Consider the following 13,859-nt stretch of genomic DNA (forward strand, 5'->3'; position numbering starts at 1 on the left):
TAACTAATTTAGTTCACTTCTGAATTTGCAATGATTCAAGATGAAGTAGATCAGCAGCCAGGATTTCTGTTTAAACAAGTTAAAGGTTATTTTGTTATCTGCTATTACTAAAGGTCCTTTAAGAATAAAAGGATAACATCATTGACTTGAAATTACAGACATTAATATTAAAATACGTACAAACAGGACAAAAGAATGCCTGTAATGAAGTCCCAAGAAGTCTTTGGGGCCCTTGCTTGAGGCTTTTGTTGCTGTAGTGAAACAGTTAATGATTGAAGTCCAATTCAATTGCTGAGATACCTTTGTAGTTTCATAATTAGTGTTTCATTGCACATGTAGACTCTGCAGGACAGCAGATTTTGGGAGAGAGAGAAGATTCCTGGCTTCTGGTTCAATGAGTGCAGCACCAGTTACTCTCTAGCGAAGACTATTAGCTACTTTGACCTCTCTCGTGCTCACTCACTCTTTGGAGAAGCACTTCTCCCAGATGGTGCAAGATGGAATCTCTCTTTGTCTAGGCAGTTTGCCGTTATGGGTAATTTATAGCTGGCAAGCTAAGATAGTTGCTGTTACCAGGTGCCATTTGCAAAAAGCTAAGTCATGTTCAACACAAGGCATTGGTATTCTGGAAAGAGCTCCTGTCCCACCTGTTCATGTCAATACCCAAGCTATTCTCACAATCAATCGCCAAATAACATTTTGTTATTCTGTGGACATTTCCACACCTGGGTAAGTCTGTTAAGTTTGCAGTCTTATGGGCAGGTGAATTGTATAAGTCATGTCTTTAGCATCTTGTGTTCAGTTACAATCAGACTGACATTTTTTACCAAAAAGAGTTAGGGCTTAAATTCTCAGATCATAACTGCATAATTGTGACAACACCTTCCCTCCCACTTCCACCTGCATTAATTCCTTCTTATGCTCTCATTGTGTTGCATGCTATATTAGTCTCATTGAGTTCCACAATTTAAACATCCAGATCCGGTACTGATAGGGAGGAAGAATCATCCCCCATCCTCAGCCTACCAGGCTGTGCTGCAGAAACAAGCTGATCATCTCATTTTAGCCTCCTCATTTTTCATCTTTGATGCCAAAACAAAATTTCTCTCAGTGCTAAATGCAATTCTAAATTGGGAGACCTTGTAGGTCACTGCGGATCCACTTTACTTTATCATTATTCCCTTATAAATAACACATTTTAGATTTACTGCACATTTATGATCCTTCCCCAATCTCTCTGTCACTTTATTTCTTGGACTGTCAGCTGGAAATAGCCTTAGTTTCCAGTAATCTCTATTCAAAGCAGCTCAAGGGAGTACATTCTGTTCTCAACACTTAGTCAAAACCTTATGTGATTCTAGTCAGCTATATTTCCAAGCTAATTTATCTCACAATTTCAGCTTTTGTTTTTCTTTCCTCTCTGCATTAATACAGTATTGATAACATTGCTATGTTATATCATAATTAAATAATATTGTTGAAATTCCTTTGTCCCAATGTTCTACCACATTGCGATGTTCTATTGATGCTGGACAATTAAAACAACTAACTGCAAGAAGAAGCTCCTTTAAAATCTCTATCCTCCATGAAGGGGAAGCATGACACTTCAAAAATAGACAAGCCTGAAAAACACAATGCCAGTCTTCAGCCAACTTGATTCGCTCCAACTTATATCAATAAGCGGGTGAAAACACTGGACAGAGCAAAGATTATCAGCCATGACAACATTGCAATGATAGTACTGAAAGCTTGTTCTCCAAAACTGGTCACCCCCACCACACACTGAGAGGAACCTCAAAGGGTGAATCTTTCAGGGTATGGTGCTGTAAAGACTGTCTTCCAATCAGAAGGGTTAGACTGATATTGCTATTCCTTCACTGACACTGGATCAACATTACACAGTACCTTTCCAACAACACAGTGGGTGCATCTAGACCACTTGGAGTGCAGTGATTCAAGAAGGTACCTTATTACTATCTCCACAGAGGTAATTCAGGATGGTCTTTAAATTTTGGACCAGCCAATGGCACCTGCACCCTGCGAGAGAAGTGAATTTAAAAGAAAGTTTTGATTTAAAACTAAGTTCAATGAGACAGAGTGTAATTAGTATCAAGAGAACTTTAATGTTGACCATCAGGTTCCTATGTCGTCACAAAGGTAGCATAGGCATTAGGCTGGCTTGGAAAACCGACACACACTTCATTTTATTCCCTCCTCCTAGTCTGTCTTCCCTGTGCCCAACACCTCCTATGTCGGAGTGTACACAAAAATATGAAAAGGAGAGAGAGAAACTGTAATCAGACAGTTCCATCAACCATCACCTTGTTCGATGATGTAAGCTTATGGACCAGCATCCCCAATCAAACGTATTGTTGACTTTGGGGGCAAGCCTATACATTGTCATCTCCCCTGAGGATAGACCAGGATAAACTAATCTCATAGCACTTCCTGTGTCACCTCTTGCTGGGTAAAGAAGACGTTACGAGAGTGGACATTCTCTTTTTGTTGCTTGTGTGACCCTTCGGTTGAGCTGGAGCATTTGTCGTCAGTCTGTCAGGGATATAATTCCAGTTGCGTATGAACCTTCAAATAATGACATTATAATTTGATCCACTTGTATCTGTGTATTGTCATTTAGTCACAAAACAAGGAAATTAGAATCGCTTCCCCCCCTTCACCCTCATCTACTAATGAAAGTCTCGAACACCAACTAACTGAGAGAGTAGAGAGCAGCCCATGCTGTGACCCCAATGGTGTTGTCTTTGTTGTTCCCTCCACTTCTGGGGCAGGGTTAGTCACTGGGGTTAGATGTATTCCTCGATGTGTCATTGCACAAACAGCTATCGCATTCCACCCTGCCTCCACAGAGACACCATTGATCATTCAAATTAGCCATCCCTACAGCATTCACCTTCCGATGCCATTCAGAAAGCAGGCCAGGAGGCAGGGATAGCATGGGCACCATTGCTGTCTTTTTTTTTCTGGGCCCTTTATTTCCTCCCATCTTTAAATCTCCTCTTCACATCCTTTGGAATTAGGGGCAGGGGTCAAAATACTATTCCCCCTTTCCCTGCACCCACATCATGCCCCTAACAATTCTTGAGAGGTCTGGTTGAGATCTTCTTGAAGGCTACTTTTTGATTTTCATTGGCTAAATTTTCATTCTCACTCACTCAAATTATGAAGTGATGCTCACTTTTGAGCAACACCCTCGGCATTTTGCTGGTATATGGGGTTTTGGACTCGCACAGAAGCAGAGTCAGAAGAATTCATCAGTACCCTCAATAATTATCAACATTCCATTAAGCCTAATGCTGTAGCACACATGAAAGCATCATAGATCTCACATGAGCTTAAAAAAAAGTCATAGTAATCTATATCTGGTACCATAAGCAAGATTTCTTTTCCTAATAAATGGCACCGATCTACACACAATAGGCCACCATCTGAAACACCCCATCTACAGACTGTTGAGGCCACAGCTACTGTGTCTCCACTGCATATACACAAAGCTGGAAGATTTTAACCAGGCAGTTACTATCCTTTTCACTGCATCTTAGATTTCAGTCTCAGATTTAAGTTGAACAATTGACTCGGTGTTCAATATTGATAACTACATTGCATGTCACCCAATATAGTCACTCAAACATTTGCAGTGTTAAGATGGAGGTTACAAATTGCAAAGAATTCATTACCTCATTGGTTTACTTTGATCCTATTCAACTGAGTATTCCCGTGTTGATAGATTTCAAAGTATTCACTCTCTTTTGCAGCCTCTTTCTCCTCACAGCCTCACTTTGCAGCCTCCCTTCCTCCCCCTATACTCTTCCCTCCAGCTCCACCCTCCCTTGTACCACTATACCACTAGCCTCCTTTCCACTCCATATTACAGTCTCCTTTCTTACTCACCATTGCAGTCTCTCTGTCCTCCCCTTGAAGCCTCTCATTACCTGCTCCACCCTCCCCAAATCCTCTCTATTCCCCCCCCCCCTCTCACAGACGCTCTCTCTGTTCACAACCCAGTTTCAGTGCCTTCTTTCACTCTTGCTCACTCTACACCACCCATTCATCCCCGACATTCACTGGTTTAGCTTTCAGCCACAAACACAAAAGGGAACTAGCCTGTGACTGCAGAAACACCCCCTCAGAGACGCTGTCCAAAGCCTCGTAGTAGAATTTTTCCATGTGATTGGAGACAGGAATATCCTCTGTCCTATGTGTTTTGGGTTCTACCATTTGGCCAATTAGCCCAAACCAGAGCTTTATAGAGCACTGGCCAGTAATTAGATGCAAGAGCATCCCACTACCCAGGGCCTGTTGGAGAGTGGAGACTCATAATCCAACTGGACAATTTTTAACTGTCAGCCTGAATGTCATTTTGGTTCACCAGACATTTGCATTGTTATTAACTAAAGTGTTCAATGACCTCTCTTTAAAAAGCACACATTTTGTTTTCTAATGGCTCACACAGAGTTTCCTTTCAGGCTGCTTATAGCTGTAACTTGTGGATTAGCCTATAATTTTGGAGACCAAAAGGCAAAGGTAATGTGATGGGAGGTGGGGGTTGATAATCCTGGGCCAACGTCCTCAAGGTAGCAGTGTTGTTGACTGCTGTTTTTACTTCAAGTCCCATAATTGTACTTGGCCTAATTATACATATTTTAATCAAACTATTCAGACATGATATATCAACCCTCTGGAATAGGTGGGATTGAACCCAGATCTTCTGGCTCAGACTTAGGGGCACTATAACTGCACTCTTGACATTACTGCATGGTTTCTGTGCTCCCATCAATCTCTGTGCTCTCATCAGGAATCCTGAAGGGCTTATGCCTGAAACATTGACTCTCCTGCTCCACAGATGCTGCCCAACCTGCTGTGCTTTTCCAGCTCCACATTTTTGAACTCTGACTCTCCAGCATCTGCAGCCCTCACCTTCTCCTGATTCAGTGCCTTCCCATCTCTTCTCTGCACACGTACAAAATGGATTCTTACCCGTTGGTGGTTTCAGTATTGGAGGTGGGATCAATGGTACAATGATGGGGACATTCCCATGATCCTTTGATCCAGCTGGCATTTCGGAAAGCCCGTTTCCTGCCATCATTCCTGGAAAGCTTGCATTGGAGTTTGACGGTGAAGTAATGACACTTTCTTCAGATAATTTTAGTTTTGGCAAGGAGTTTTCTACAAATAGAGTGGAGAGAAAAGCAAAACATTATTAAACATTCATGTCCGTGAACAGTCATGAACATTCAAACTGTGGATCTTAACCAAAGGTTTGACTTGATACAAGCTCAGCCACTACAGCAGCAGCTTCTTAGATTTTATGTGAAAAAATTATTTTGCTGAGTGCTTTCTTTTATTAGATATTTGAACAGACAGACTGACCTCATAGCTTTTATTTCCCACTGTTTTAATTCAGTGTCGTGAATTACTTGGAACTGCAAGTGAAAAATAGGTTTTGCAAATACTTCCAAGTATATCCTTTTTTCAGTGCATCATTATTTAGGAGCAGGGTTAGAGTGAGGCATTTCTTTTTTTCATTTACAGGATAATGCCATTGCTCATCCCTAATTGGCCAGAGGGCAGTTGAGAGTCAACCACATTGCTATGAGTCTGGAGTCACATGTAGGCCAGATGATGGCAGCATCCTTCACTAGAGGACATTAGTGAACCAGACAACTGACAATGGTTCTGTGGTCATTATTAGTCTCTTAATTCCAGGTTCTTGCGATTGAAGTCAAATTCCATCATCTGCCATGGCAGGATTTGAACCGGAGTCCTCCTGGATTAACATCCAGCCATAATACCACTAGGCCATCACCTCCCCTTGAAGGTATAAAAGGGTCAAGTACAAATTTGCTGTAGGAGGACACAAATACCAAACAATACCACACTTAATAATGATAGCTCAAGTTTTTGAGATCGATTTTCTTTTAAAGTAACATGGTAGAAGTCCTCCAACCTTTCTTGCAGTCCATCTAAACCAAACTGTTACTGAGCATTGCATCTCAGCCCTAGCCATCATAGGAACTGGTCAGAAATGCCTCTTTTATCTTTTCATACCTTTTTATCATTACGTAGATTCAATAATGTGGTAACATTCATTGCTTACTGTCCATCAGTGAAGGGAGTGGATCAAGCCTCTGCACTCAAAGGTAACTCATCATATTTGACCCATGTTTAGACCTTTCTAAGTGTAATGATGAAGCACCATATCAACATGGGGGTTGGCTTCATCTTGGGTGGAAAACTTCAGTTTTCAAGTCTTCTATCCTGGCAGGTGGGGATGTCATAGAATTAGGAGACCAGGAAGGAAATTTTGGTTTGAAGCAACACATTAATACCAATTTAGAATGTTCCATACTTAGAAAAGCAGAAAATACTGCTGTTCAAGTTGCTTATACAAAAACCTACCACGGCTATTCTTATGGTTTTTTCTGGTCAAAGTGATTGCAATTTCACCTGCAAACTTTACCACTGTCCCAAGCCAAGATTATTAATATGTACCAGAATTAACTATTTTCCCAATAATAATAATATCACGTGGATTTTCATTAATGAGGACATGGGTAGAATTTGGTTTGATGAAATATTTTGAATGTCAAACATCCCAAATTTTCACTTGAAGTACAACATTCAGTTTTGGGCTTTGAACTACAACTGAATTTTGATTAGAATCATACCAGGATTTAAAGGATTAGATTATTGGCTGCTTGCATGAACTAGAACTTAGAAAGTTAAGGGGTGATCTAACTGAAGTCTTTAACATATATTCTATATGGTAGACGTAGAAGCCACTTCTATGCCGAGAGAACCCAGCACAAGTAGTTAGGAATAAAAGGCAGAAAGCCTCATGTCAAACAAAGAAAAGGGGAAATGTAGAACTGGCTTCAGTAACCATCAGCCCATTATAAGGTTAGAGGTGTGGCTGTACAATGTTCAGTGATCTTTGCAATTCCTCAGTGAATGGTGCATTCCTGTCAGGGCCCAATCACCTCTCTTTGACATTCAACAACACTATCATTGCTGCAACTGGTATTGTGAACACCTAGGGATCATTATTGCCCAGAAAGCCAACTGGACAAGCCCCATAAATACTGTGGATAACACAGCAGTCAGAGCTTGGATATTCTGTAATAAACGGTTGTTTCACCCACCCCAAAACCTCTTACCACCCCCAAAGGGCATGGCAGGTGTACAACAGAGCTCCAAAGGCAAAAGTGAGGACTGCAGATGATGGAAACTAGAGTTTAGATCAGAGTGGTGCTGGAAAAGCACAGCAGGTCAGGCAGCATCCGAGGAGCAGGAAAATCCACATATTCCTGATGAAGGGCTTTTGCCCGAAACGTCGATTTTCCTGCTCCTCAGATGCTGCCTGACCTGCTATACTTTTCCAGCACCATTCTGATCTAAACTACATCATCCACTGGTTGGATGAGCAAAGATCCAACAGCTTTCTGGAAGTTCAATCCTGCGCAGGACAAAGCAGTTTGGGTGAAAAGGAACACTTTCCATCTGGGTACTGCAGGTACACTGCAGCTGTGCAGGATCGATTTGGAGAAAAGACCATTGATCTGAGATGGTAACTCTCTATGTTTCCTCACAAGTGTCACCAGATCTGCTGAGAATTTCCAGTAGTTCTGTTTTATTTATCCTAAAAATGGTTTCAATTTTTAGAAGTCTGGAATGAAAGCTGTTCTAATGATGACCACGTAAGAAGTGCTAATCCCATAAAAACTCATCAGGATCACTAATGTCATGTTAAAATCATACAAGATGTTGGTTCGGCTGCATTTAGAATACTGTGTACAGTTCTGGTCGCCACATTACCAAAAGGATGTGGCCGCTTTGGAGAGGTTGCAGAGAAGGTTTACGAGGATGTTGCCTGGGATGGAAGGTGCTAGGTATGAAGAGAGGTTGAGTATGTTAGGTTTGTCTTCATTACAAAAAGGAGATTGAGGGGGGACCTGATTGAGGTTTACAAAATCATGAAGGTTATAGACAGGGTGGATAAAGACATGATTTTTCCCAGAGTGATGGATTCAATAACGAGAGGTCACACTTTCAAGGTGAGAAGTGGAAAGTTTAAGGGGGATACATGTGGCGAGTACTTCACACAGAGGGTGGTGGGCATCTGGAACGCGTTGCAAGCAGAGGTAGTAGAGGAGGCACGGTAGATTCATTTAAGATGCATCTGGATAGATGCATGAATAGGTGGGGAGCAGAGGGATCCAGATGCTTAGGTCGTGAAGAAGGCTAATAGCATGCTGGCCTTCATAACAAGAGGGATTGAGTATAGAAGCAAAGAGGTGCTTCTGCAGCTGTACAGGGCCCTGGTGAGACCACACCTGGAGTACTGTGTACAGTTCTGGTCTCCAAATTTGAGGAAAGACATTCTGGCTATTGAGGGAGTGCAGCGTAGGTTCACGAGGTCAATTCCTGGAATGGCAGGATTGCCTTACACGGAAAGACTGAAGCGACTGGGCTTGTATACCCTTGAGTTTAGAAGACTGAGAGGGGATCTGATTGAAACGTATAGGCTTATGAAAGGATTGGACACTCTGGCAGGAGGGAACATATTTCCGTTGATGGGGGAGTGCCGAACCAGAGGACACAACTTAAAAATACGGGGTAGACCATTTAGGACAGAGATGAGGAGAAACTACTTCACCCAGAGAGTGGTGGCTGTGTGGAATGCTCTGCCCCAGAGGGCAGTGGAGGCCCAGTCTCTGGATTCTTTTAAGAAAGAATTGGATAGAGCTCTTAAAGATAGTGGAGTCAAGGGGTACGGAGATAAGGCTGGAACAGGATACTAATTAGGAATGATCAGCCATGATCATATTGAATGGCGGTGCAGGCTCGAAGGGCAGAATGGCCTACTCCTGCATCTATTGTCTATTGTCTATTGTCTATTGTCTATTGAATTGGGCGACGAGTTTAGACAGTAGATTTGGATTAGCTCAGGCTTGGAGGCCGAAGGGCCTGTTCCTGGGATGTACATTTTCTTTGTTCTTGTTCTTTGTTCTAACGTCCTTCAAAGAGGGAAATCCTTACCTAGTTTGGCTTACATGTGGCTCCAGCCCCACAGCAATGTGATTATTTCTTAACTTGCACTGGCCAATTAGGAATGGGCAATAAATGCTGGCCTAGCCAGTGCCACCCACTCCATAAACGAAGTCTTGGTTGCATGACAACAATTTGGTACCTCCACAAAGTGTTATTTGGACCTTGCATGCACCACATTTAATTGCAATTCCAAGTGAAATATTTGCAAGTTATCCTGCAAGTTCCTAATAATTTTGTCTTTAATTTCCTCCAGCCCCATACTTTGAGATATCTGCATTCATCTATTACTGGGCAAGTCATGAAGCCTGGCCTAATTGAACCATACATTTTAGTTTTGCTTCAGTTTGCCATGGTGATCACTGAATACGCTCACAAGAAACTCTTAACAAAAAAGCATGGATCGTCATGACACACAAAAGAAATTCATAAACAATATTACACTATACAAAAACTATTTGAAATGGTCTTATTAGAACTATTGGAAAGAAAAATTCAACCCTTTTAACCCCAACGACTGACAGGTGCTCAAACCTCAGTGAAAGGTCTTACTGGCTCCACACTAAAACTCCTTGTTTAACTGCCACAGCTGGAACTGATTTCCTTTTCCAAGTTCTGTACATTAATTCAAAGCAATTTTCTATCATTAATGTCTCTTCCAGAGACCCTTAAACAAGCTGCTAATGCAATTCACTTACAACTGCACCTAACCTCCCTGAATTCATGTCTTTCCTCTCTTATATCTCCCCAGTCTTCTGCTTTTGGGGTTTTCTCTGAAGCAACTCAGCTCTGACTGGTTTGGAACTGTAAAGGACCTCTTCTCTTCCACTGAGCCATTTTCTATCTGAATGAAACACTTCAGGGAATCTCTCTCTGAGTTGTAAACCTCAAGGCAGCAAACACCTTAGCAATTACAATGCGTATGGGTTTGGTAGTCATTAGCTAAAATCACATGACTTAGAAAACCTCATAGTTTGAAAATAACTTTGTGATCCCTTCAAAAAGATCAGATCTTCACATGGAGCCAAAAATGAATACATGACGAGTCTTCCTGACACTAGTCTTTTGAGCATCCAGTTGGAATTGATCCACACTCATAACCATACCTTCAGTTGCCTTGAACCTGAGCTTTAGAGCTTGAAGTTTCTCCCTGAATCTCATCACCATGCCACCTTGCCTTCTTCCTTTAAAACATTCCTCAAACCTTCCTCTCATTATTTACAATAATACTTTATGTGGCTTCGCATCTAATTTTGCCTCATAACGTTTTATAGCCAGACATTAGATTACTTACAGTGTGAAAACAGGCCCTTCAGCCCAACAAGTCCACAATGACCCGCCGAAGTGCAACCCACTCAGACCCATTACGCTACATTTCCCGCCTTCACCTAACACTACGGGCAATTTAGCATGGCCAATTCACTTAACCTGCACATTTCTGGACTGTGGGAGGAAACCAGAGCACCCAGAGGAAACCCATGCAGACACGAGGAGAATGTGCAAACTCCACACAGTCAGTTGCCTGAGGTGAGAATTGAACCTGGGTCTCTGGTGTTGTGAGGCAACAGTGCTAACCAATGTGCCGCCATTTTTTACATATGAAAAGGTGCTGTATAAGTTGTGGTTATTTTTTGATCATTTATCATAGCGTTCAGTAAAACAAAGAATTGTTCAAATTCATAACTGGACAATGGATTTGACTTGTATAGAAGGCCAGATTAAAAGCTGAATTATTGATGCAGAGAGATGACTTTAGGGACAAAATATTCCTGGAAAAGCCAAGAATTGGATCACCAGATAAATAAATGTCTTTAGAAGTGCCATCTATAATAATCATAGAATCATGGAATTCTGACAGTGCAAAAGCAGGGCACTTGGCCCATTGAGTCCATACTGAGAAGAGCATCCTACCCATAACCCAACCCGCTACCCTATTCCTGTAACCCTGCATTTCCCATTGCTATTTCACCTAGCCTGCACATCCTTGGACACTGAAAGCAATTTAGTGTGGCCAGTCCACCTAGCCTGTATATCAGTAGATTATGGGAGGAAGTAACCTGTAGTAGTACCCAGAGGGATCCCACACGGACACGGGGAGAACGTGCAACCTCCACACAGACAGCTACCCAGGGCTGGAGTCAAACCTAGCTCCCTGGCATTGAAAGTCAGCAGCGCTAACCACTGAGCCATTGTATTGCCCATAATCAGGAGGTAGTTACATACCGGCACTTGAGCCACCTTGTTATCGCTGAAGATGCTATTTGGAACTAGGTGCTACTCATGGATTAATCACCCTCTTCTGTATTCATGTGAATAAAGCCAAGGGTGTCTACTGTGTCCTCAGCTCTTTGGCAGCATTACTCTCACACTACCAACATTCTGCCCTGCTTAAACTCTCAGAAATGACTGAGATCTGTGCACATTATTAACAGTTGAATTAAATTAAATGCTTTTTTTCCTTGTTCCTGTTCTGCTAAGATTTACTAAGAAGAAATTTCTTGAATTGAAACAAGTGAATAATGCTGCCAAAGTTAATAATAAGGATGAGAAACAAATAAGTATCAGCTACAGATTAGAACCTACTAAGCAAGGATTGGAAAGACACAGAGATTTCCATTAATTCCGTTCACAAAGTATGATACACCAATAAAATAATGAACAGGAGGTAGATTATGTACAGTAAAGAGTTAACTCCGGAGCATGTACCTAACAATCTATGACAATGATAATATCATGGTCACAAGATGATGATGATGATGATGATGATGATGATGATGATGATGATGATGATGATGATGAGAAGTTGTGGAATCCGCCACAGTTTAGTGCTCGGACTGAGTTAGCACAGTGCAAATAAACAATTACAGTACTTTAAAAAGTCCGACTAGTCCAGATGTCACTTCTCTTTTATAACACATCCCCAACATGGTCTAACACTTCGTGTGAGGAAGTGGAGTTGGCAATATAATGACGATATGGTCACTGGCCTAGTAAGCCAGTGACCCAGGGTAACCCATCGGGGTTATGGAACCCAAACCACTCACTACTGTAATGTGAATTCAAGTCCCATATCAGGAATTAAAAACTGACCTGATAGCAACAATTAAACCATTGTCAAAACATCCATATGGTTCAGTAGTGTCCTTTAGGAAAGAAAAATCTGTCTTGTTCGTTTGCTCTGGCAGGTGACCTGGTTCAAATCCACAGCAATGTGTTAACTGTTAAATTCCCTCTGAAATAGTTACAGCTCAATGGTTAGCTATGCTAACTGCTCCAAATGCTGAAAAAATTAAATGAAACTGGACAGATTACCTGGCTTTGACCACACACACACGCACACAAATGTTTTTGAAACGTTGTAATTTTTGCACCCACATCCACCACTCACTCAGGAAGTTCATTCCACACGCGAACCACCCCCTGTGTAAAAATTTGTCCCTCATGTCTTTTTTAAACCTCTTTCCTCTCACCTTAAAAATGTGCTCCCTGGTCTTGAAATCCCCCATCCTAGGGAAAAGACAGCTACCATTGACTCTATCTATATTCCTTATTCGTTTATAAACTTCTATCAGAGTGCCTCTCAACCTCCTATGCTCCAGTGAATAAAGTCCCAGCCTATCCAACTTTTCTTTATAACTCAAACCCTCCATATCCTGCAACATCCTGGTAAATCTCTTCTGAACCCTCTCCAGCTTGATAATATCCTTCCTAAAACTGGGACCAGAACTGGACACAGTATTCCAATGTCCTGTACAACCTCAACATGATTTCCCAACTCCTATACTCAAAGGACTGAGCAATGAAGGCAAGTGAGCCAAATGCCTTCTTAACCACCCTATCTATGTGTGATGCAAATTTCAAAGAATTATGTACTTGAACCCTTAGGTTCTCTGTTCTACAACACTACCCAAAGTCCCACCATTAATTGTATAAGCCCTACCCTTGTTTGTTGTATCAAAATGTACCTTCCATTTATCCAGATTGAACTCCATCTGCCATTTTTCAGCCCATTGACCCATTTGATCAAGGTCCTTTAGTAATCATAGAAAAATTTCTTCACTGTCTACTGTACCACCAAGTTTGGTGTTATCAGCAAACTTACTAACCATGCCTTTTATATTGTCATCGAAATTATTGATGTAAATAACAAACAACAGTCGAGCAACAGACTGACATGGTGATGACTTACTGGCTACCTGCAGGACAGACACACAGCAGAGGGCAGCACAGTGATAAACAGTCAAGAGGGAGTTGCCCTCAGACTCGGGCCTCATGAAGTCTCACATATCAGATCAAACTTGGGCAAGTAAATCTCCTGCTGATTGCCTGGAACACCACTTGGAGGAAGCACTAAGGTTGGCAAAGACACAAAATCCAATCTGGGTGAAGGGGTCTTCAATGTCCCTCACAAACAGTAGCTAAATGGCACCTTTCAGTGGCACAGTGACTCAGTGGTTAGCACTGCTGCCCCACAGCATCAGGGTCCTGCGTTCAATTCCAGCTCTGGCGACTGTCTCTGTGGAGTTTGCACATTCTCCCCATGTCTGTGTGGGTTTCCTCCAGGTGCTCCAGTTTCCTCCCACAGCCCCCCATTTGTACAGCTTAGGTAGATTGACCATGCTAAATTACCCATAGTGTTCAAGGATTTGCAGTCTAGTTGATTAGGCATGGGAAATACAGAATTAAATGGATAGGGTAAAGAGTGGGTCTGGGTGGGATGCTCTTAGAAGGGTTGGTGTGGACCCAATGGACCAAATGGCCTGCTTCCACTCTGTAGGGATTCCAGGATTTCT

The 13,859-nt window shown here is 41.9% G+C and overlaps 1 protein-coding gene across 8 annotated transcripts in view; it reads right to left on the bottom strand.

Annotated features, from left to right (window-relative positions):
- Nucleotides 1-13,859, bottom strand: part of sobpa (sine oculis binding protein homolog (Drosophila) a) — a 361,393-nt gene that overhangs the window by 202,374 nt on the left and 145,160 nt on the right. For all 8 annotated transcript variants that reach the window (XM_072552534.1, XM_072552588.1, XM_072552556.1 and 5 more), the window contains exon 3: nucleotides 4,996-5,184. In XM_072552534.1, coding sequence (XP_072408635.1) covers nucleotides 4,996-5,184 — 189 coding nt within the window. The remainder of the gene's footprint in view (nucleotides 1-4,995; nucleotides 5,185-13,859) is intronic.

Source organism: Chiloscyllium punctatum, chromosome 3 (assembly GCF_047496795.1).
Source record: "Chiloscyllium punctatum isolate Juve2018m chromosome 3, sChiPun1.3, whole genome shotgun sequence".
NCBI classification, from domain to species: domain Eukaryota; kingdom Metazoa; phylum Chordata; class Chondrichthyes; order Orectolobiformes; family Hemiscylliidae; genus Chiloscyllium; species Chiloscyllium punctatum.